The sequence below is a fragment of the Anomaloglossus baeobatrachus genome (genome assembly GCF_048569485.1).
Source record: "Anomaloglossus baeobatrachus isolate aAnoBae1 chromosome 5 unlocalized genomic scaffold, aAnoBae1.hap1 SUPER_5_unloc_27, whole genome shotgun sequence".
NCBI classification, from domain to species: domain Eukaryota; kingdom Metazoa; phylum Chordata; class Amphibia; order Anura; family Aromobatidae; genus Anomaloglossus; species Anomaloglossus baeobatrachus.
The window spans coordinates 60,735-87,002 of NW_027441803.1; the positions used below are offsets into that span (position 1 = coordinate 60,735).

General features: G+C 46.0%; 1 protein-coding gene across 1 annotated transcript in view; it reads right to left on the reverse strand.

Moving 5' to 3' along the window:
* Positions 1 to 1,072: 1,072 nt before the first annotated feature.
* The window catches only part of LOC142259103 (uncharacterized), a 157,878-nt gene continuing 132,682 nt past the window's right edge, over positions 1,073 to 26,268 (reverse strand). Inside the window, 2 exon segments of the mRNA XM_075331616.1 lie at positions 1,073 to 4,240; positions 22,917 to 22,938. Of these exon segments, the coding sequence (XP_075187731.1) occupies positions 2,714 to 4,240; positions 22,917 to 22,938 (1,549 nt within the window). The 3' untranslated portion in view covers positions 1,073 to 2,713.

Sequence of the window (26,268 nt, forward strand, 5' to 3'; positions counted from 1 at the left end):
GTTTGCTAGTATAATGGCTTAGTAACAATGAGCTTGAGTGTGCAAAGGGCAGGAGGGTACAGTGGCAGGGTTGTGGGTCAGTGTACAGGAAAGGAAGCCTCCCTTTCTATCCCTCCTAATGGGGAAATGCAGCGAGGAAGTCCCTGACCCTAAATTAGCTACACAGACGCTCTTATCTTCTGTAGCTGTTAAAATCTGTTTCCACGGACCTGACTGTCACCTATGGCTCTGAGCCTGCTATTATTAGCCCTTACAAGGGTTAATAGAAACTTCTATCCCTATTCTGTATAGCGCTGTGTGTAGAGCGTACACAGCAGTATCGGAGACAGGAGCTACGCCAGCGGTGACTGACACCCAGACGCAGAAGAGATAATGGCGTCCAGACGGGCAGATGCCCGTATTTATAATGCAGGGACATGTGACATAGACATCCTATCACACATGCCGTTGCTTTTCTGGCTAAAAGTCCACTTAGCTGTGTGTGTGTCTGGGATTGGCTGACATGCTGGCCCGCCCCACTACACGCGCGCGCTTAGGGAAGGAAGACAAGGAAAAAAAAAAATTATCCCAGCAGCAGTGATCTGAATGCACTGTTCCCGCACACTATACGCTGAAATTTCATAATAGTGTGAGTCAGAGTGACTTACACTATTACAGCGGAAAGCCAGCTAGTAATTAGCTTGGCTTTTTGCTGCTAGAACCGTTCTCGAACAAAACTAGAACTATCGAGCTTTAGCAAAAAGCTCGAGTTCTAGCTCGATTTAGAACAGCCCCCAAAATCACTCGAACCGCGAACTGGAGAACCACGAACCGCGCTCAACTCTAGTAGGCGGTATTATTAGCGTGGGGAGCAGCGAATATTTATTCTGTTTAATATCGGGTACACATGATTACTAAGCCGCCTGCTTACTGCTGTGGCTGGGCGATCACGTGTGTCTACTATAAGACATTGAATATTCACTTCTCTCCAAACCCATAATCCCGGCTGTGGGGAGCAGTCAATATTCTGGCAGCTTACTGAAAGAAAATGTCCGTAGACCTTGAGAGCTAAGAAGACGTTGTAGACAATCCGTTCCAAGCAAAGACTGAAGTTTATTCCGAGATAGCAACAGAGCAGATAAGACAGGTTATGCGGCAGGATGACACACGCAGGTGTCTTGCAGAACAGCAGAATTAGCCACAGATGAAGAAGTGTCCCCCGAAAGGCATGTGGGGGCTCTTATACATGTTAGACAAAGGAAAGCTCATACTGCAGAGAAAGGCGTATACGTTGGAGAACAAAGAATATAATGATACATTATGACATTATTTACGAGCATTGCGGTAAAAACTTATTGGATTCCTATGGGCCTCCATGATACTTTTCACTAGTTCAGCCATGTCGTCAATGCTGACATTTCTGATTCCTGAAGGCGCCTCTACTTCACATAACTCTTCACACACTGACAACTCTATTGACAACTTAATTTCTTTATCAATTCAATATACCTGCTATTCATGACTACACCACCATCTATCAACTGACGCAATTGTATTCTTCTATTCGATTTAACCTTTTTTGGACCTTTTCTTATACTTGCTAATTACACTGATGTCATCTCTATCTCCTCTCTGGGGGGAGAACTCTAGCCAGTGCATCTCATTAGCTGCAAAGTTAGTTTGCTCAAGTCTTCCCAAGATGGCTGTTAGATACAACATGGCTGTTCAGCACATTATGGCTGACTATTCTCTAACACTTACGTCTGCGTGTAACTGGGGGCACATGGCAGTAATGTCATGCGCTTCTCTGCTTACATGGTGAAGTCACTTGCCAGCATCAGAAAAGAACACCGTGCACCGGGAGAGCGGAGGGATGGGGAGTATAATCATTTCTTTTATAATATAATAATAAAGTTTTATTTCTATAGCGACAATATATTCCGCAGCGCTTTACAATTCAGAGGGGACATGTACAGACAATTTGAGACAATACAAAGTAACAAAATTAAGATACCAGGAGGAGTGAGGGCCCTGCTCGTAAGCTTACAGTCTATGAGGAAATAGGGGAGAAACAAAAGGTGATTTTCTTATGTGTGCAGCGTGATGGGGAAATATATACAAGAATGGGCCCGAGAGGAGGGCTAAATATACAAGAATGGGGACATATATACTAGGACAAGAATCATATATACCAGGATGGGGATAATATATACCAGGATGGGATAAAAATGGGCAACATATATACCAGGATGGATATACAGTATACACGAGGATGGGAGACACATCAACAGTACCTGGAAGGGGCCCAGGTTGGGTGACATCAGTACAGAATTGGGGAATTTTTCCCAGTAACAGTGTCAGCAGCAGATCCACCCCCCCCCCCCCCATAACAGTGAGTCATGACCACATTTTTTGTGTCAATCTTTTTCCCTATATTCCTTCTTCAAAACCTAGGTGTGTCTTATGGTCCAAAAAATACAATAAGTTTAAAAAGAAATAAAATGGTTCTTTTCCTCACAAATTCTTACTTGAGCAATTGTAGCCAATTTTTTTTTATAAAACCCTTTGAATTATAGTACAACATGATGGCTTCTCCTGTGTGACTCATCGGACAGCAGGAACTGATTAGTCTTAAAAACATTTGGCAAATTCTGAAAGCAAGAATGGCTGCTCCACTCTGTTGGTTTTCTAAATGTCGGCAAGACTTGATTTACCAATTAAACATTTCAATTATTCACAACATGAAAAAGGTTCCTTCCCTGTGCGGCTTCTTCACATGTTTAACAAGACCTGATTTACTAGTAAAACATTGCCCACATTCTGAACCTGAAAATACGTTCTCCCGTTTGTGAATTTTCTGATGTCTAACAAATTCTGATTTCTGACTAACACATTTCCCATACTCTGAACATTAAAATGGATTGTCCCCTGTGTGAGATCTTTGATGCCTAACAAGATGTGCTTTCCGAATAAAACATTTCCCACATTCTGAACATGAAAATGGCTTCTCCCCTGTGTGAGATCTTTGATGCACAACAAGATGTGATTTCTCAATAAAACATTTCCCACATTCTGAACATGAAAACGGCTTCTCCCCTGTGTGAGATCTTTGATGCACAACAAGATGTGATTTCTCAATAAAACATTTCCCACATTCTGAACATGAAAATGGCTTCTCACCTGTGTGAGATCTTTGATGCATAACAAGATCTGATTTCTGAATATAAAATTTCCCACATTCTGAACATGAAAATACGTTCTCCCCTGTGTGAATTTTCTGATGTCTAACAAATTCTGATTTCTGACTAAAACTTTTCCCACACTCTGAACATGAAAATGGATTGTCCCCTGTGTGATTTTTATGATGTCTAACAAGATGTGACATCTGAATAAAACATTTTCCACATTCTGAACATGAAAATGGCTTATCCTCTGTGTGAGATCTTTGATGCCTAAGAAGATCTGATTTCTGGATAAAACATTTTCCACATTCTGAACATGAAAATGGCTTCTCTCCTGTGTGAGATCTTTGATGCACAACAAGAGCTGATTTCTGAATAAAACATTTCCCACATTCTGAACATGAAAATGGCTTCTCCCCTGTGTGAGATCTTTGATGCATAACAAGAACTGATTTCGCAATAAAACATTTCCCACACTCTGAACATGAAAATACCTTCTCCCCTGTGTGAATTTTCTGATGTCTAACAAAATTTGATTTCTGACTAAAACATTTCCTACACTCTGAACATGAAAATGGTTTCTCCCCTGTGTGAATTTTCTGATGTCTAACAAATTCTGATTTATGACTAAAACATTTCCCACATTCTGAGCATGAAACTGGTTTCTCCCCTGTGTGAATTTTCTGATGTCTAACAAGGTGTGATTTCTGAATAAAACATTTCCCACATTCTTGACATGAAAATGGATTCGTCCCAGTGTGATATTTTTGATGGTCAAGAAGATGTGATTTCCTGGTAAAACATTTCCCACATTTTAAACATGAAAATGGCTTCTCCCTTGTAGGAACCGTTTCATCCGTTTCATATTCCACATCCCTTCTGTAACTTTTATTCTGCTTACAATTCTGTGATAAATGGGAATTTTGGGCTTGTTTGAAAAACTCAGATGATAGAGCTTTCCGAGGAAGGACTGGATTTATATCTGGGACAACAGCATGCTCTTCATATGTATCATGTGGGATACTTTCACCATCTGTTATAAATTCTGAAGATATTAGAGATCCATCTGAACTCCCAATACAGTCATCTGCTAAAAATAAACACAAAGTTATTAATATCATTAAAAATTATCTTGAAAATACATTTTTGTTTAAACCATATCAGAAATTAATTTAGGGAAAAAATTATTCTGAATCTATTGTCCAATATCGAGATCTAAAGGCCCCTTTACACGCTATGATTTATCTGACGATATGTCGTCGGGGTCACGGTTTTCGTGATGCACTTCCATCGTCTTTAACGATGTCGTTGCGTGTGACACCTACGTGCGACTCCGAACGATCTTAAAAATAGCGAAAATCGTTGATCGTTGACACAACGTTCAGTTTCAAAATATTGTTCATCGTTTGGAACGCAGCAGACATATTGCTATATTTGACACCCTGCCAACGACGAACAACATCCACACGACCGCCTTGGTCAAACAATATATCGCTGAACGATGTAGCGTCGTTTGTGAGATGGGTACGTGTGACTGCTAAAAAACGACCTATGAGCGATCTCGGCAAATTGGAGTAACGATCTGGGCGTGTCACATCGCTAACGAGATCGCTAGCGATATCGTTTTGTGTAAAGCGGCCTTAAGAGTTACATCTTTGTTAATTCGGCTCTCCCATTCCTAGCACCAGTTCTCTGGAATGTGCTACAGAAAATAATCTAATTGATTGTCACAATGTGACTGCAGGATAATGAGGGATAGGGGGCTCCTATACTGTCCCTCACTATAGGGGACCCTAAGCTATTCCTAACCCCTGGATTACCCTTGAAGATGGAGATGCCGAAGTCTCGTGCATTACTAGTCTCCTGACTAGATCTAATCTGTGATCCCCAAGGGAAGGAAGGGGCAGGATTATCATGGAAATACAGATTAAGACAGACGGGAATCATTGCAAACTCACAAAAATAAACAGTGAGAGGCTAAGGAGAAAAGCAAGAGCAGGAAGGCAGCAACAAGAATGACAACAAGGGTTAACACCACAACAGCTCACAGTAATAATGCACAAAAAACACCCATAAATCTGGATCACAACACCTCACCAGATCAGTATAGGTAAACGATAGCTGGCATTAATGAAATAGTCCAGCCAGCATATACAGAACGGGAGCAAACAATACTTTCTCCTCTACAGCATGTGATCACAGACATTAATAAGCAGCCCAGCAGAGAATAACTCTTACTAGCCTGCCCAAGCCTGTGGTTTGATGCCTGCGTCTCCCTGCGCTGCTCACAGACAGCAGAGAAATTAACATGCAAAGTACCAGAGTCTATCATTTCAACAGATCCTGACGCTGCCATGACAGTTGGCAAAACCTGCAAACATCTCCTTGAAACATTGATCCACAACATAGACAATTTCAAAGCGTTTTTTTTCGAAGACGAAAATAAAATATAGACAGATGCTGAAAACTCAACTGGGTTGTCTGGGACTGTAATGCTGATAGCCTATCCTAAAGCCTGCTTTACACCAGTCGATCTATCGTGCGATAGCACGAGCGATCGTACCTGCCCCCGTTGTTTTTGCATAATGGGCAAATCGCTGCCCGTGGCGCACAAACTCGTTTAACCCCCGTCACACGCACTTACCTTCCGGACGACCTCGCTGTGGGCCACGAACGTCCACTTCCTGAAGTGGGAGGGACGTTCAGCGTCACAGCGACGTCATACGGCAGCCGGCCAATAGAAGCGGAGGGGTGGAGATGAGCGGGATGTAAACATCTCGCCCACCTCCTTCCTTCCATTAAGCCGGCGGGTGCTGTGGGACGCAGATAAGCTGTGCTCATCATTCCCGTGGTGTCACACGGAGCAACGTGTGATGCCACAGAAACGATGAACAACCTGCACCCATAGAAATAAACGATATTATGAAAGTTAACGATGAGTACACGACTCACGATTTGTGAGCGATACTGCGTCGCTCGGAGGTGTCACACGAGACGCCGTCGTGCGCTATGCCGGATGTGCGTCACGAAAACCGTGACCCCGACGACATATCGCACGATATATTGTCTCGTGTAAAGCCCGCATTAGGCTTTGTAACCAAAGCAGGTAGCAGGGTCTTGCAGCCTGTACAGATAAACATTAGGGTTCAAATTCATCAAGACCAATGATGTACACTGAAAAATGATGCCAGGGACTGGAGTGAGATTTCTGGCATAGGAAACATTGCAGTTTGTTATGAATTAGAGAAGCGGTGGCATCACACCCTTCTTCTGGCCAAGCTCTGCCCATTTTGGCAAAGCTGGTTAAAATTGGCGTGAACACACACACCAGCCTTTGGTCACATGATGTGATGTAAAAAAGGTCCTTAAGCAGTCCTATAATTGGCATATAAACACTGGGGCCACTAGGATTATGGGGGCCCTGTGAAATTGTTCAGTTTGCTCTCCCTTTCCCCTAATACCAGTCCGGCATGCCAGCCTGTGTCCTGTTCAGTTCATTTAGACTCCTGCAATTAAGAGACCTTTGGTAACATCATGTCACATGACTTTGAAATCACCAAAGGTCCTTAAACAATCAACCTTAGAATACAACTGATGGAGTCAAAAAGAGAGTGGGGTTCCTCAGAAATTGAGCAATTTGATTCCTCCCAACTCCTGACTGTAACTAGGGCTTATTCTTGGAGTAGGGCTTATATTTCAAACATTCTCGAAAAATCCCATAAAATCATGTTAGGGCTTATTTTCGGTGTATTTTCAGGGAAACAGGGTATTCATGAACCCTCTGCAGGTGTTTAAGTTGCCTTCATAATAACATAGAGAAGACACTAGAAGCAAAGAAAATACAGCTGAAAAAAAATCCAGAGCAGAAAGTCTAAAAATGTAAACACAAAATTAGTGCAGAAAGTACATGAGTAGAAATCTCTTACTGGATAGAGCTGGATGAGACACATCCTGAGGAACATCGGGATCGTCTTGTTTACAGTCCTGTGGGAGAAGAGGACGGGGACATCTCTCTGGTGTTGTCCTCTTACTGGATAGAACTGGAGGAGACACATACAGGGACTGAATTCATTCCTTACATAGAGATAATTATAGGCTGTGTGTATTTAGTCCTGTCTATTACCTGGTGATGTGAGGGGCTGGGGAACCTCCATCATGACGTCCTTGTACAGATCTTTGTGTCCTTCTAAATACTCCCACTCCTCCATGGAGACATAGACGGTGACGTCCTGACACCTTATAGGAACCTGACACATACAATGATACCGTCACCCCCGATCCCTTCATAGCGTTACTGTATAATGTCCCAGCATTCCCAGCAGTGTCACCTCTCTAGTCAGCAGCTCAATCATCTTGTAGGTGAGTTCTAGGATCTTCTGGTCATTGATGTCCTCATGTATCGGGGGGGGTGAGGTGGAGGCCCCGTGATTGGGCTCAGGGGTCTTTCCCATCCCTCAGACACAGGGGCCTGACAGCGCTCACTAGAGGTCTTCTTCACTACTGTGTAATCCTGGTTATGGAGAGACACAGTAATAAATCTCACTCCAGACATTTCCAGTGTCCTCACCTCTCCAGTTCTGTCCATCTGTTATTCCCATAGATAAGAATGATGTAATGTGACGTCATCAGAATCTCTCACCTCTCCAGTAAGCCGGAAGAGGATCTCTAGGGTGAGGTGTAATATCCTCTCTGCCATCCTGTCCCTGTCGATATCCATCCTTGATGGGTCAATCAGGAGCATTCTCTTATATAGAAGATCTCCACTGAGAGGATCAAATATTGTAAGGACCTGAATGGGGAGAAGATGACGATGTAACATCATAAAGAATCCGGTGTAATAATACAATTTTTGGAGATAACCGTTCACTAGATAGGGATGATTGCCGCACCGCCATGAGGAGTCCAGACTAACTCTGCTGACTCATTACAGTGAATGGATCTTTAGGGGGTTTCATCTGAATCATGTCATTTGAAGAATTACATGTAGACCTGTCATGCTAATAGGTTGAGGAGAAGGGACGTAGCCTCACTGCGCCCTGAACCAGGCTTATCCAGAGGGGCATGATTAAGTGCCTACCCAGTCATCACCAGAGCCTCTGAGGTTGGAGTTTGCTGACAGTAGGCACCAGTTACCAATGTGTTCCACCAAGAGGCTGTGCATCATGAGAAAGATGGGGTGGGAACCACTGCTTCTAGAGAAGAACAGGAAGGATAAACCCTGTCACTTACTCTGAGCAACCCTGAGCTCCCCGATGTCCCAAGACAGGTTCTTTCACGTCGTGTGACAATCACGTGTCTTACCCTAACCACAACCGTGTCTAGTGAGCAGGGCTGGAGGAACACTAGTCCTTCTTTATGATAATGACACAAAAGGAAAAAGAAACTGCATTCCCAATAGGAAGACACCAAAAAATGTTTTCCAAGCAGCAATCTCCAGGATCAAATTAAAAAAAAATTCTCTTTCCATGGCTCTCACCTCCATGCCAGCACCATGGAAAAGCAAGTTATCCCTGGCAACTACTGAGGTAAAGTGGTGAGAACTTATACCAGGAGGGAGTGCAAAAATCAGAGCAGCTGAGACAACTCAGGATGGTAAGCCAAGAAAGACACAAGGGTCCGCTTAACCCTAGCAGCACCAGCACAAGGATCGTCTGCACAGCTAAGTGGAAAACAAAGCAGATCCAAGTAGTGCTGGCTTGCGCGGTGACCTTCTGACCCATCGGATAGGGGCGACCTCTCTCTGTCTGATAACCTGGTGTCGAAACTCTGATGTAAGTGTTCAGTGTAGAGAACGGGATAAATGTGATCCAAAAGTCACAGACAGATGGAGAAGTCACATCTATGATCAGCTCTAATCCTGCTGTGGCGCCCCTGAGGCTTCAGGCGCCACAGGGTACTGCACCTCAATTAAGGTGTAGTACTTATCCTGGGTCCAAGGAGGGTCGGTCGGTACCGGTTCCACCAACACACATACACACAGTTACAATGTGTTGCCCTCCCCAATGGGGACCGTACCAGTGTCAGGTCACAGTAGGGGGTCACTACAGCGGTTGGGTTTACAGGACACCACCGCACCAGGGGCTCCCCGATCCACAGGAGCTGGGATCCAGGGTAAGGGAGAAGCAACCACCAGGGGGAGTCAGGAGCAAACAGTGGGAAGAGCAGGTTGACCTAGTGAGAGTAGTCAACCAGCCGGTGGCAGCGCCTGGAGGCAACAGCTTGGAATACACAACACAACTACAAAGGAGGGAACAGCTCTAGACACGGAGCAGAGCGGATGTGCCGCGAGGCAGCTCTGTGGGCCAAGGCGTTTGGACACGGGCGCTGGGGAGAAGCAGGCGGCTGCTTCCACAGGACCCACGCTGTCTGGGTACAGAACCCTACGGCAGATATACTTCACGTTGTCTACCAACTCTGCAATGGTCGCAGGAATGGCTAGAAGAGTCACCGGACCTGTCCCACCGAGTCTGCAGCCAAATAGCATATAGGATCCGGGGTTTAGGTCTTGGACCAGCCCCACATCGGAACCACGCTATCAGCATACAGAACGGGACACTTTACTGACACCGGGATCCCCAAGTGATTCACGCCACAGGGATCCAATACTTAGCGCAGCAAAGGAGGAAGGGCTCATAGACTGACATACACCAGATCTGACCTTCCACAGAATCGTTATTGTCTGGAGTCCATCGTGGCGGAGAATGGTACTCTGGGGCAGCGCCTGAACTACCAGTGAGTAAAAGACCTGGAACCGCAGCCCCTGTCTCTGCTTCTCCTTTTCCGGCACCAACGGGGACCACCACCACCCCCGTCCGTCTTCAGTCATCCTCCCTGAGGTAACCCCACTCTGCCTGTGATGAGCGACACCTTCCCAGCGGCGACCTTCACCACCAGCCCCGGAGAGGATAAAACAAGACTGAGCACAAGACCTTCACAGCCGTTGACACATCCTAGGGAGATTTCATAGCACCTTCTCTCCATCTACCTGATGATCCTGAGGAACATTGGGATCTTCTTGTTTACAGTCCTGTGGGAGAAGAGGATGGGGACATCTCTCTGGTGTTGTCCTCTTACTGGATAGAACTGGAGGAGACACATACAGGGACTGAATTCATTCATTACATACAGATAATTATAGGCCGTGTGTATTTAGTCCTGTCTATTACCTGGTGATGTGAGGGGCAGGGGAACCTCCATCATGACGTCCTTGTACAGATCTTTGTGTCCTTCTAAATACTCCCACTCCTCCATGGAGAAATAGACAGTGACGTCCTGACACCTTATAGGAACCTGACACATACAATGATACAGTCACCCCCGATCCCTTCATAGCGTTACTGTATAATGTCCCAGCAATCCCAGCAGTGTCACCTCTCCAGTCAGCAGCTCAATCATCTTGTAGGTGAGTTCTAGGATCTTCTGGTCATTGATGTCCTCATGTATCGGGGGGTGAGGTGGAGGCCCCGTGATTGGGCTCAGGGGTCTTCCCTCAGACACAGGGGCCTGACAGCGCTCACTAGAGGTCTTCTTCACTACTGTGTAATCCTGGTTATGGAGAGACACAGTAATAAATCTCACTCCAGACATTTCCAGAGTCCTCACCTCTCCAGTTCTGTCCATCTGTTATTCCCATAGATAAGAATGATGTAATGTGACGTCATCAGAATCTCTCACCTCTCCAGTAAGCCCGAAGAGGATCTCTAGGGTGAGGTGTAATATCCTCTCCGCCATCTTGTCCCTGTCCATATCCATCCTTCACGGGGCAATCAGGAGAATTCTCTTATATAGAATAAAACCACTGAGAGGATCCGATATTATAAGGACCTGAATGGGGAGAAGATGAGCCGATATGTAACATTAATCGAGATAATAATGAAGGGATGATATCCTTTGGGCAGTAGAAAAAAAAATTCAAGATGAAATGAAGTTGCACCTAAAATGGTATCAATGAAAACGTCAGTTCATGAAGCAAAAACAAGTCCTCACTCAACTCCGATGTCGGAAAATGGAGACACAAACCGATTTTTTAATGTTTTTTATTTTTTTACAAAAGTCTGATTTTTATTTACTCCTAGAGATGAGTGAACCTGGAGTTCGGTTTTCGGTACAAACTCAGACTTTTGCAAGATAGTAAAGTTCAGGTTTGGAGTTCGGGGGCTTTACGTATGGAAACCGCTCTCGTGTGATCAGATGTATTGTGCACCAAGAAATAAAACTGAAAAGACCCGCCCTCCCCTGTTAGTGATCTGTTTATGGCTGCATGTGGGCGGAGACCCGAACTGCCAATCAGTGACTTCAAATAAAGTCCAGGTCAAGTCCAAGTCCAGAACCGATCTTTACAAATGTTCAGCTGGACCAGCAGAAGCCGAACGTCCACGGGTCCACTCATCTCTAGTCACCACTTAGATAAGAAATGTCTGATATTGCCGTAATCACACTGACCTGGAGAATCACGCTGACCGCTCACTTCCAGCACATCGTGAACGGAGTAAAAACAATGATGGAATTACTTTTTTCCTCAACATTTCACCGCACTTGGAATTTTTACTTAATTTCCAGTAAGTTTTATGGTAAAATTAAAACCTACGAGTCATTTAAAAAAACAAAAAAAAAAACAACTATCCTTTATACGGCAAAGTGGGTGGTAAAATAAAAGAGCCGCGCAGTTACCCACAATCATGTATCAACGGAGAGGAAATCCATCCATCTCTAGATAAGGCAGAGACGGTTTATTACTGCCTCTGCCTTCTCTGTCACTGTATACACAGCTCTGCGGTGCAATGCAGCGGGAATGTGAGGGACCTGACAGTGACACAGATCTCTGTGTGAGAGCCCATCCACCATCGGTACTTGCCATCTGTAATTGTTTAGGTCCTAGTGAGTGCAATTATTTTTTTGGGGGGGATATTTGCTTTCTTTTGGGGTGCCTGCTTTTTTTGATAAAAGTCCTGCTGTATTCTTTACCTTTTTAGATGTGTGGACAATTCATTATGGAACCACAACCAAGGTGTATTTTTGGAGTACGGCTTATATTTTAAGTATACTCAAAAAAACTCCCAAAAATCCTACTAGGGCTTATTTTCCGGGTACATCTTATTTTCAAGGAAACGGTAGAAAAAACTGATGGTGCCTCCTCCCCCATATACAGAGGATATGGTCACCGCTGAGATGTTATATCAGCCCCAATTACAAGGTAAGGAAGATGAAAATAAATACTGAACTGACCCCCCCGCCTCTTCCAAATGTGTGAAATATAGGAAAATACCACTGTCAGTCCAAATCTGTGTTATTAGCCCCGACCAGGTAAAAAACAGCCATATATACAAAACAACAATTGTTACTAAATAGCTAAGAATTATGTAAATGTGATCATAGACATATATTGAGACGGCGTCCAGCTTTCAGTCATAGGGGTGGCACCGATGTGGTTTTAGTCACTGCTCAGTATACCGTGCTCTCGGCACTGACTGACAGCAGGTTCCAATGCTCAGCGGCTGTCAGTCAGTGTGGGGGGCAGGGTATATATGTGGTAATAACAGACATTTCCCTTATATTCAAACTGGTATCGCTCGACATCAGACACAATGCTGAAGTTGGTTTCTTATTCATCCAGTTTCTTAATCGAGGCTGAAGTTGGTTTATGTTTTTTTTTCAGTTTTTATTTTTTTGTCTTTTTTTTTTTACAGGTTTAACAACAAACATAAAAAAATCCTAATAAAATACAATACAGCGAGGAGCCCTGATGTGAATACACAAAAAGCAGCAAAAAAAAAAAGTATAAAACTGGCACAAAATGGGCATCAAAGTGATATAAAAGCTCTTTATTCACAAGGGTAACCGGAAAAAATGCAGCATACAATTTATTGTGCAGTTTTTCCTGAGTATACAGATACCTCATATGTGCTGGAAATCAAATGTTTGGGTGCACGGCAGGGCTTGGAAGGGAAGGAGCGCCATTTGACTGTAAAATTGGCTGGATTCATTAGCGAATGCCATGTCACGTTTGGAGCTCCTGAGCTGCCTAAACAGTGGAGCTCCATCAAAAGTGATCACATTTTGTAAACTAGACCCCTCAAGGATTTTACCCAGGGGTATAGTGAGCATTTTGAACCCACAGATACTTTATAGAATTTAATAACTTAAGTCATCAACTCATCATATTAAAAATTTTCTTTTTTTTGCACAAAAATGTTGCTTTAGCACCAAATTTCTCATATTTTCAAGCGGCAACACCAAAATGTGGACACCACAGTTTGTTACCCAATTTATTATGAGCGCAGCGATACCCCACATGTGGCTAAAAACCTCTGTTTGGACAAACGGGAGGGCTCATAACAGAAGGAGCACCATGTGAATTTTGGAAAAATTGAAAAAAATTGCGGGTACCATGTCGCATTTTTAGGACCCCTAAGGTACCTATACAGCAGAAACCCCCACAAGTGACCCCATTTTGAAAACTAGACCTTCAAGGATTTCATTCGGGGGTATAGTGAGCATTTTGAACCCACAGGTACTTCACAAAAATGTTGCTGTAGTGCCAAATTTCTCACTTTTAGGCTACGTGCCCACGACCCGGCGACACTGTGTCTAGATGCAATGTCAGCTTTCGTGCAGAGATGAGAGTATTGTCCACTGGAGAACGCAGCTGCCCGGGCCCACGATCCAGGTTCAGGCTGCTGAGGACTTTAGCTTTATTTTCCCTTTGGATGAAACTGTTGTCTCCACAGCATAAATTGACATCCTGAGGCTCAGGAAGCCGCGCTGCAGGTCAGTTTATGCTAAGGAAAAAACAAGCACAGTGGGCAGGAGATTTCCAAAAATCCTTCCATTGCGCTTGTACTGCACAGCGCAGCATTTTGGACGCAGCGAAAAGACTGTGCCCAAAACGCTGCAAACACTGATTGTGAACACATTGTGGATGGATGGACAAACACATATCTAATGTCCCACCCCCCAGCATAATCTAACCTGGCACCCTTTTACCTTATATTTAGACAAAAAATAAATAATGAAAAAAACCCTGTGGGTTCCTCCCATTTTTGATAGCCAGCTAGGGTAAAGCAGATCGCTGAAGCCTGCAGATCATAGCTGGCAGCTTCACCTTGGCTGGTAATCCAAAACAGAGGGCACCCCACGCTGTTTTTTTTAAATTATTGATAAATAGTTAAAAAAAAAACCATGGGTTCTCCCCAAATTGGATCACCAGCCAAGGTGAAGCTGACAGTTGGCGTCTGGTATTCTCAGGGTGGGAAGGGCCATGGTTATTTGGCCCTTCCCAGCCTAAAAATAGCAGTCTGCAGCCTTCCCAGCAGTGGCGTATCCATTAGATGTACTAATCCTGGCACTTCACTCTGGCTCATCCCGTTGCCCTGGTGCGGTGGCAAACAGGGTAGTAAATGGGGTTGATACCAGCTGTGTAATGTCACCTGGCATCAAGCTCTGGGGTTAGAACCGCTCTGCGCATGCGGATGATATTTTTCAGAGGATGAGTAGGTATCGCGAGGACTGAGTAGCAGCTGGTATCAGGAGACCGGGGGAGGACCGGGGAGTGACAGGGGGTGACTTAGCTGGACCTGGGGAGGACGTTTCTGTCACATCTGGCATGTCACATGTGACAGAAACCAGAGGAGGAGGATGAATGCAGCGTGCGGCCACTATCTTAGATGATCAGTATGGGGAGGGGAATGGGGGGCACTTTGGCCACACGGGGGACCGGGGGAGGGGATTTATCTCCCATCTGACATGTCTGATCAAGCAGTGTTGGCTCCTCCCCCTTCTAATATGAAAATGTGCCTGATCAAAAACCGGAGTAAACTGGTCTGGAACTGGACATAAAGGGGTTAATGATAATGATGATGACCCCAAAATAACAGAGCCCCTGCACCTACCTCCACCTGCAGAGCCGCACACTAGATATATAATACCCTGCACCTACCTCCTCCTGCAGAGCCGCACACTAGATATATAATAACCTGCACCTACCTCCACCTGCAGAGCCGCACACTAGATATATAATACCCTGCACCTACCTCCACCTGCAGAGCCGCACACTAGATATATAATAACCTGCACCTACCTCCACCTGCAGAGCCGCACACTAGATATATAATAACCTGCACCTACCTCCACCTGCAGAGCCGCACACTAGATATATAATACCCTGCACCTACCTCCACCTGCAGAGCCGCACACTAGATATATAATACCCTGCACCTACCTCCACCTGCAGAGCCGCACACTAGATATATAATACCCTGCACCTACCTCCACCTGCAGAGCCGCACACTAGATATATAATACCCTGCACCTACCTCCACCTGCAGAGCCGCGCACTAGATATATAATACCCTGCACCTACCTCCACCTGCAGAGCCGCGCACTAGATATATAATACCCTGCACCTACCTCCACCTGCAGAGCCGCGCACTAGATATATAATAACCTGCACCTACCTCCACCTGCAGAGCCGCACACTAGATATATAATAACCTGCACCTACCTCCACCTGCAGAGCCGCACACTAGATATATAATAACCTGCACCTACCTCCACCTGCAGAGCCGCACACTAGATATATAATACCCTGCACCTACCTCCACCTGCAGAGCCGCACACTAGATATATAATACTCTGCACCTACCTCCACCTGCAGAGCCGCACACTAGATATATAATACCCTGCACCTACCTCCTCCTGCAGAGCCGCACACTAGATATATAATACCCTGCACCTACCTCCACCTGCAGAGCCGCACACTAGATATATAATACCCTGCACCTACCTCCACCTGCAGAGCCGCACACTAGATATATAATACCCTGCACCTACCTCCACCTGCAGAGCCACACACTAGATATATAATACCCTGCACCTACCTCCACCTGCAGAGCCGCACACTAGATATATAATACCCTGCACCTACCTCCACCTGCAGAGCCGCACACTAGATATATAATACCCTGCACCTACCTCCACCTGCAGAGCCGCACACTAGATATATAATACCCTGCACCTACCTCCACCTGCAGAGCCGCACACTAGATATATAATACCCTGCACCTACCTCCACCTGCAGAGCCGCACACTAGATATATAATACCCTGCACCTACCTCCACCTGCAGAGCCGCACACTAGATATATAATACCCTGCACCTACCTCCACCTGCAGAGCCGCACACTAGATATATAATACCCTGCACCTACCTCCTCCTGCAGAACCGCACACTAGATATATAATACCCTGCACCTACCTCCACCTGCAGAGCCGCACACTAGATATATAATACCCTGCACCTACCTCCACCTGCAGAGCCGCACACTAGATATATAATACCCTGCACCTACCTCCTCCTGCAGAGCCGCACACTAGATATATAATACCCTGCACCTACCTCCACCTGCAGAGCCGCACACTAGATATATAATACCCTGCACCTACCTCCACCTGCAGAGCCGCACACTAGATATATAATACCCTGCACCTACCTCCACCTGCAGAGCCGCACACTAGATATATAATAACCTGCACCTACCTCCACCTGCAGAGCCGCACACTAGATATATAATAACCTGCACCTACCTCCACCTGCAGAGCCGCACACTAGATATATAATACCCTGCACCTACCTCCACCTGCAGAGCCGCACACTAGATATATAATACCCTGCACCTACCTCCACCTGCAGAGCCGCACACTAGATATATAATACCCTGCACCTACCTCCACCTGCAGAGCCGCACACTAGATATATAATACCCTGCACCTACCTCCTCCTGCAGAGCCGCACACTAGATATATAATACCCTGCACCTACCTCCACCTGCAGAGCCGCACACTAGATATATAATACCCTGCACCTACCTCCACCTGCAGAGCCGCACACTAGATATATAATACCCTGCACCTACCTCCACCTGCAGAGCCGCACACTAGATATATAATACCCTGCACCTACCTCCACCTGCAGAGCCGCACACTAGATATATAATACCCTGCACCTACCTCCACTTGCAGAGCCGCACACTAGATATATAATACCCTGCACCTACCTCCTCCTGCAGAGCCGCACACTAGATATATAATACCCTGCACCTACCTCCACCTGCAGAGCCGCACACTAGATATATAATACCCTGCACCTACCTCCACCTGCAGAGCCGCACACTAGATATATAATACCCTGCACCTACCTCCACCTGCAGAGCCGCACACTAGATATATAATACCCTGCACCTACCTCCACCTGCAGAGCCGCACACTAGATATATAATACCCTGCACCTACCTCCACCTGCAGAGCCGCACACTAGATATATAATACCCTGCACCTACCTCCACCTGCAGAGCCGCACACTAGATATATAATACCCTGCACCTACCTCCACCTGCAGAGCCGCACACTAGATATATAATACCCTGCACCTACCTCCACCTGCAGAGCCGCACACTAGATATATAATACCCTGCACCTACCTCCACCTGCAGAGCCGCACACTAGATATATAATACCCTGCACCTACCTCCACCTGCAGAGCCGCACACTAGATATATAATACCCTGCACCTACCTCCACCTGCAGAGCCGCACACTAGATATATAATACCCTGCACCTACCTCCACCTGCAGAGCCGCACACAGATATATAATACCCTGCACCTACCTCCACCTGCAGAGCCGCACACTAGATATATAATACCCTGCACCTACCTCCACCTGCAGAGCCGCACACTAGATATATAATACCCTGCACCTACCTCCACCTGCAGAGCCGCACACTAGATATATAATACCCTGCACCTACCTCCACCTGCAGAGCCGCACACTAGATATATAATACCCTGCCCCTACCTCCACCTGCAGAGCCGCACACTAGATATATAATACCCTGCACCTACCTCCACCTGCAGAGCCGCACACTAGATATATAATAACCTGCACCTACCTCCTCCTGCAGAGCCGCACACTAGATATATAATACCCTGCACCTACCTCCACCTGCAGAGCCGCACACTAGATATATAATACCCTGCACCTACCTCCACCTGCAGAGCCGCACACTAGATATATAATACCCTGCACCTACCTCCACCTGCAGAGCCGCACACTAGATATATAATACCCTGCACCTACCTCCACCTGCAGAGCCGCACACTAGATATATAATAACCTGCACCTACCTCCTCCTGCAGAGCCGCACACTAGATATATAATACCCTGCACCTACCTCCACCTGCAGAGCCGCACACTAGATATATAATACCCTGCACCTACCTCCACCTGCAGAGCCGCACACTAGATATATAATACCCTGCACCTACCTCCACCTGCAGAGCCGCACACTAGATATATAATACCCTGCACCTACCTCCACCTGCAGAGCCGCACACTAGATATATAATAACCTGCACCTACCTCCACCTGCAGAGCCGCACACTAGATATATAATACCCTGCACCTACCTCCACCTGCAGAGCCGCACACTAGATATATAATAACCTGCACCTACCTCCTCCTGCAGAGCCGCACACTAGATATATAATAACCTGCACCTACCTCCACCTGCAGAGCCGCACACTAGATATATAATACCCTGCACCTACCTCCACCTGCAGAGCCGCACACTAGATATATAATACCCTGCACCTACCTCCACCTGCAGAGCCGCACACTAGATATATAATAACCTGCACCTACCTCCTCCTGCAGAGCCGCACACTAGATATATAATACCCTGCACCTACCTCCACCTGCAGAGCCGCGCACTAGATATATAATACCCTGCACCTACCTCCACCTGCAGAGCCGCACACTAGATATATAATACCCTGCACCTACCTCCACCTGCAGAGCCGCACACTAGATATATGGCTGCTCTGTGCTTACAGGACCTGTGATGATGTCACATGGAGGGGAGGAGTCAGGGTCACATGATCAGCTCCTCAGTGTATGCAGGGCTCTGCTGTGCTGGGTGTCATGGTGCTGGATGAGGGGAAGTTTATGTGTGGGGTCAGGAGGGGTTTACAGTGTGGATGTAGCAGAGCCGTGTGTGTACGAGGTGTACGGAGCGGAGTCGTGTGTGTACGATCATGCGGTTTGCCACGGTTTTACCGCGGTATTGTTCGCGGTATTGCCGCGTGCGGGTTGGTACATGTGCTTTACTGCATTCAATGCAATAAAGCACATTGAAAAAGAAAAAAAAAATCATTTCCTTCTGAGATAGATAGATAAATAAAGACAGAAAGAAGAATAGATAGATAGATAGATAGATAGATAGATAGAGGGATAGATAGATAGATAGAGGGATAGATAGATAGATAGATAGATAGATAGATAGAGGGATAGATAGATAGATAGAGGGATAGATAGATAGATAGATAGAGGGACAGATAGATAGAGAGATAGATAAATAGATAGATAGACAGATAGAGGGATAGATAGATAGAGAGATAGATAGATAGATAAATAGAGGGATAGAGATAGATAGATAGAGGACAGATTGTTGCAATTCTCACGGTCGGTAGTTAGTTCACATTACCGGCCGTGGGAAATGCCCTGTGGTTACCTCTGCTGTCTCGCTGCGAGGCTGCATACAGCGCTGTGACAGTGTCAGTCGCGGCTGGATGTAAGCAGCGCAGGACCTGTGGATTACGCCGGAGCTGTGGATTACGTCTGAGCTTTGTTTCGGGAGGGGTTAATAAAAGGGTGAACGAGGCTTATTTGTGTTTTATTTAAAATAAAGGATTTTTCGGTGTGTGTGTTTTTTCACTTTACTTACGGGTTGATCATGTCAGCTGTCCCATAGACGCTGCCATGATCAAGCCTGGACTTAGTGGCGGCGATCCGCCGCCATTAACTCCTTGTATTACCCTGACTGCCACTGCATCACGACAGCAGGAAGAGCTGGGGACACTCCGGTTCTGCCGCATAATGCATGCGACAGTCCCGGGGCAGCTGCGGCTGATATTCTCGGCTGCGGGAGGTGGGAGGGAGGCGGGGGACATTAACCCTGCCCCTCTCCCTCCCAAGCCTGAGAATACCGGGCCGCCACTGTGTGCTTACCTCAGCTGGACGGTAAATATACAGCGGAGCCCATGTGTTTTTTTTCTATATTTCCGTTCGCTTTCTATGTGTATTTTATATGTCTGTGTCTGTGATCTATGCCTGTGATGTCTGTGTGTGAGTGTGATCTGTGTGTGTTTACTCTCTGCTCCGCTTCCTCTTCCTGTCATGACATCACTTCACTGCAAAACCGCAGACAGGCGATGTACATTACCGCATGTAAACCGCGAAATACCGCAGGGAATAACGCAGGAAAACGCAGTGAACCGCACAGAATTTGCTGCCTGCGTTATTCCCTACGGATTTCACGATTACATTACAGTCAATGGAGTGAAATCCCGCAGCGACGTGCGGAAAAGAAGTCAAATTCTGCCTAGTGCGCACAGGATTTTTTTTTCCCATAGGTTTTGCTGGTGAATCACTGCAGAGATGTTATGAACATTTTCTGCAGCAAAACATGCAGCAAATCCGCAGAAAATCCGCGGCAAAATCCAGTAAGTGCGCACAGGGCCTCAGACTGTAATCCTGATAATTTAAAGAGAAAATGTTCATTCTAATACATCATTCAGAGAAATTCAGGATTCAGAAAAAGAAAGAGAAAAAGGAGAACCAATAAGAAGGATATGAAAAGATCTCCAATACGGAACAAGAAAAAATGAACTTGACTATGAATGAATTTATGGATAATGTGTCATGAGTGTGTCCCGCTCTGGGGAGACCTCTGGTGACTCTGGGATCAGAAGGTCACAGCAACTTATTGTTCATAGGTCTACAACATTATTTGAGTCAATCTACTTTGTTTTAATGCTGTAAGGGTTAAAAACGCTTTCCAATCTGGCTATGCTTTGTAGCCTTAAACTCAGGTGCATCTCTTTTGTGACCACTCCCCTTCAATATAAAAAGTAATTTATTTTACCATCTGATGCCAGTTATAGATTCTCATTCCATGCTGACGTCTTTGAAAGGAGTCTGTCTCTGGAAGAAGCTGAGGAATTGTGACTATTGCAGCTGTGGTGTTTAGCTGCATTGGAAGAGTTTGAAGTCTTTTTCCTTTTTGTGTCTATTTTCCCTCTGTCTCATTTACCTATGTGTTGTAGTATTGCAATGGTGAGACTACTGCTCTCGCCGACCTTCTCACTAGCCAGGCTTAGTGAAGGCCTAGGCACATGATGATAACGGGAGCAAGCACCCGTATAGAGACGTTAGGGAGCATAGGGTACAGACTCAGGTGAGTTGCAGGAGGTGTCCCCTCTCCCCATCATCAGGGCCTTTTTTTACCATTCCCGTTGTTACCCTCGTGTTACGCTGCACGCTGAGTGTCTGTACGCGCTGTCATGACATAATGTTTTGGTTTTGACACCCACAGTCTTATCGGTTGAGCAGATCGAAGTCCTGGACAGGGGCTTAAATTTTGTCAGTGGCATTTTTTTTGCTGAGGATAGAAATGTTTCAGGTCAGAATTACTCTAGAAATAAATTTACAACGTGTAATGAATTTGAAGGATTCTCCTTCTCTGAACAGAAGCCATTGTAATGCTAAACTAAATGGATGAGGATCGTAATTTGGAAGAATTGGTGGAGGATCATGATGTAAAACCAAAGGTCTCCCACCCTCATTATTATCCAGTAACATCTCGCGTACCATCATTACACATGTTCCAGAATATGATAGAAAAGGACCAGTTGGCTCCGCACCGTTATGTCACCTCCAATAAAAATAAAAATTAGATAATTTAAGAAAAAATCAATTTAATGCTGAAAATGAACAAGAAAATAACAACTATTTGGTTATACGTAAGTCAGACAAGGCAGGATGTATAGTGCTATTGGAGGCCTCTTTACATAAAAAATGAGAATGACATTTTGGAAAATAATACTACTTACTGTAGATTACAATCAATCCAACTGATGTCTGCTCTAAATCGTTATACAATATGTTGGATGGTGGTTGCTTCTCTTTTAAGGGCTACTTTGCACGCTGCGACATCGCAAGCAGATGCTTGCGATGCCGAGCGCGATAGTCCCCGCCCCCGTCGCAGCGGCGATCTCTTGTGATTGCTGGCGTAGCGAATGTTATCGCTACGCCAGCTTCACATGCACTCACCTGCCATGCGACGTCGCTCTGGCCGGCGACCCGCCTCCTTACTAAGGGGGCGGGTCGTGCGGTGTCATAGCGACGTCACACGGCAGGCGGCCAATAGCAGCGGAGGGGAGCAGGATGTAAACATCCCACCCACCTTCTTCCTCTCATTGCAGCCGGGACGCAGGTAGGAGATGTTCCTCGCTCCTGTGGCTTCGCACACAGCGATGTGTGATGCCGCAGGAACGAGGAACAACATCGTACTGTCGCTGCACCGGCATATATGGAAATGTCGGACCCTACACCGATGATACGATAACGACGCTTTTGCCCTCGTTAATCGTATCAAAAAGGTTTTACACACTATGACATCGCCAGTGACGCCGGATGTGCGTCACTTTCGATTTGACCCCACCGACATCGCACCTGCGATGTCGTAGTGTGCAAAGCCCGCCTAAGATTCCTTTCTCAAAAGCTTTTATTATGAGGAGAGCATATTTTGTTTTAAATGTAGAAAAAGGATCCATAACATAGGTCTGGAAAAAATGTTTTTTCAAGAGATGTTTTTTTTTCCACGTAATCCTTATGTTTTTGGGTGCACTGAATCCGAAACTAACCTTCGGTTTGACATCACTTTTTCTGACCATTTAGATAACTATGTTAAATAAGGCAATACCTCAAAATAAATGGAAATAAGACTTACAAAATCAATTTCTTATTACAAATTTTTCATGTAAATATTTATTTTAGTTTCAACAGATTTTTATTGAGTCATTCAAATCATTGACAAATAAATCAAAGCATTATATGGTTACATTTCTTGATACAATGACATTATGCTATTTTCAAAATATCTCCCCCAAATGGGATCAGAAAATCAACTATTTCTTGTAAAAAAACATGTATGCTACTATAGTTTTCAAGTTATTGAATCACCCATCGCTATTGCAAACAGGGCCGGTGATAATGGACACCCCTGTCTGGTACCCCGTCCAATGCGTATCGGTTGTGGGCTAGTGGTGGGGAGTTTTAGGTACGCCGCGGGGTTGTCATACAGAACATGTATAGTTCGGATGAAGTTCTCAGTGAACTCTAATCTAGCCAACACCCTATATACAGTGCCTACAAATAGTATTCAACCCCCTGCAGATTTAGCAGGTTTACACATTCGGAATTAACTTGGCATTGTGACATTTGGACTGTAGATCAGCCTGGAAGTGTGAAATGCAGCAAAAAAGAATGTTATTTCTTTTTTTATTTTTATTTTAAATTGTGAAAAGTTTATTCAGAGGGTCATTTATTATTCAACCCCTCAAACCACAAGAATTCTGTTTGGTTCCCCTAAAGTATTAAGAAGTATTTCAGGCACAAAGAACAATGAGCTTCACATGTTTGGATTAATTATCTCTTTTTCCAGCCTTTTCTAACTAATTAAGACCCTCCCCAAACTTGTGAACAGCACTCAAACTTGGTCAACATGGGAAAGACAAAGGAGCATTCCAAGGCCATCAGAGACAAGATCGTGGAGGGTCACATGGCTGGCAAGGGGTACAAAACCCTTTCCAAGGAGCTGGGCCTACCTGTCTCCACTGTTGGCAGCATCATCCGGAAGTGGAAGGCTTATGGAACTACTGTTAGCCTTCCACAGCCTGGACAGCCTTTGAAAGTTTCCACCCGTGCCGAGGCCAGGCTTGTCCGAAGAGTCAAGGCTAACCCAAGGACAACAAGAAAGGAGCTCCGGGAAGATCTCATGGCAGTGGGGACATTGGTTTCAGTCAATACCATAAGTAACGTACTCCACCGCAATGGTCTCCGTTCCAGACGAGCACGTAAGGTACCTTTACTTTCAAAGTGTCATGTCAAGGCTCGTCTACAGTTTGCTCATGATCACTTGGAGGACTCTGAGACAGACTGGTTCAAGGTTCTCTGGTCTGATGAGACCAAGGTCGAGATCTTTGGTGCCAACCACACACGTGACGTTTGGAGACTGGATGGCACTGCATATGACCCCAAGAATACCATCCCTACAGTCAAGCATGGTGGTGGCAGCATCATGCTGTGGGGCTGTTCCTCAGCCAAGGGGCCTGGCCATCTGGTCCGCATCCATTGGAAGATGGATAGCACGGCCTACCTAAAGATTTTGGCCAAGAACCTCCGCTCCTCCATCAAGGATCTTAAGATGGGTCGTCATTTCATCTTCCACCAAGACAACGACCCAAAGCACACAGCCAAGAAAACCAAGGCCTGGTTCAAGAGGGAAAAAATTAAGGTGTTGCAGTGGCCTAGTCAGTCTCCTGACCTTAACCCAATTGAAAACTTGTGGAAGGAGCTCAAGATTAAAGTCCACATGAGACACCCAAAGAACCTAGATAACTTGGAGAAGATCTGCATGGAGGAGTGGGCCAAGATAACTCCAGAGACCTGTGCCAGCCTGATCAGGTCTTATAAAAGACGATTATTAGCTGTAATTGCAAACAAGGGTTATTCCACAAATTATTAAACCTAGGGGTTGAATAATAATTAATATGGGGTTTCAAAATGTGAATGAATTTCTTATAATAAACTGCTGAGAGTCCATCCGGGCTGGGGGCTTTGTGAGGTTTTAACTTTTTAACCATTTCCTCGAACTCTTCATTAGTGACTCTAGCTTAAAGTGTTGCTGAGAAATTCGAGGTAAGGGTAGGAGATTTATGGAGTTTTAAAAGCTATTGTGACGCCCTGGACTAGCCAGGTAGTTACAGACATAACACCACACACACCACCTTCCCTAGACAGTTACACCAGTCACCTTGTTGCCTCCCTCCAGGGGCTGATGTCCACACCAGGTGGGGTGGAGCCAGGCGGTTGGCCCCACCCACCAAGGAGTTCACAGGCCTGGAAGCGGGAAAAGGAGTCAGATTCGTTTTGGAGGTGAAAGTGAGAGGAGTAAAACGTCTGCGTGTCCCTGGGTAGCAGCCCAGGCACTGACAGCAAGGTCGGCAGATGGTGGTGGCCGTCTGCAGGAGTTAGCGGATCTCTGCGGAACCGTAGGACCGGGGTTGGGCGGTGGCCCACCGGTACCGAACCGGGGAGCGGAGTGAAGTTAAGCACACAGGCAGGGCTATCGGACCCCGACTAGGCTTGCAAAGTCTATCCGAAAGTGACCGGAACCCCAGGGGTTTCCTAACACCTAAGTCCCGCTAGAAGGCAACAGTCCACACCGTGAGAATATACAGCCACCACCACAGGCTAGAGAGCCAAGGGCCAGAGCCTGCGGGCAAAAGGGCTCTTACGGTACCAATACGCCGGGGAGCGGACTACCATTGGGAAACCATCAGAGTCAACACATTCTACACAGGTGCAGGGAAAGACAGCCACCATCACTTGTCTGGGGAGAGCAAAGACACTGCAGCCGGCTGCGGGACCCGTCCATCCGGCCGTTTGGTTTACCAGAGACTTTGTGACTTTCTGAGTGAGTACAACAGTGCCATCCGGCACCGCGCCGCGCTGCCTCTGCAACCCTGCATCCCAGCTATCCAGCCGTCCCGTATCATCACCCGGGCCCTGGGAACACCAACCCCTACCCACGGAGGGGACAACACCCTAGCTGCTCCCTACCATCACTCCTGGGATCCCCGTCACCAGCAGCGGTGGTGCCATCATCACCATGTCCCGTGGGTGGCGTCACGAACTATCTCCCCAAACAAACCATCCCTTTTCACTCACGGGTGAGGAGCGCTGCTCGAGTCCCCGGGTCCGGCCCACCGCTCGAGCCACCGAGCAGCAGCAGCAGAAGCCCCGGACCCGAGCGCGCCCCTCCGCCCGCGACACTATCTATCGCATTCGGGGTAGCAGGTGCTGGCTGGGTATATAAAGATTGATAAAAGTTATTAAATAACTGGTATACTCTATCAGGTTTGGAGGTTTGGCCTCCCTGATTGTTGTTTAATTTGTATAATGAGTTAATCCTTTCCTAATCACAAAGTTTTC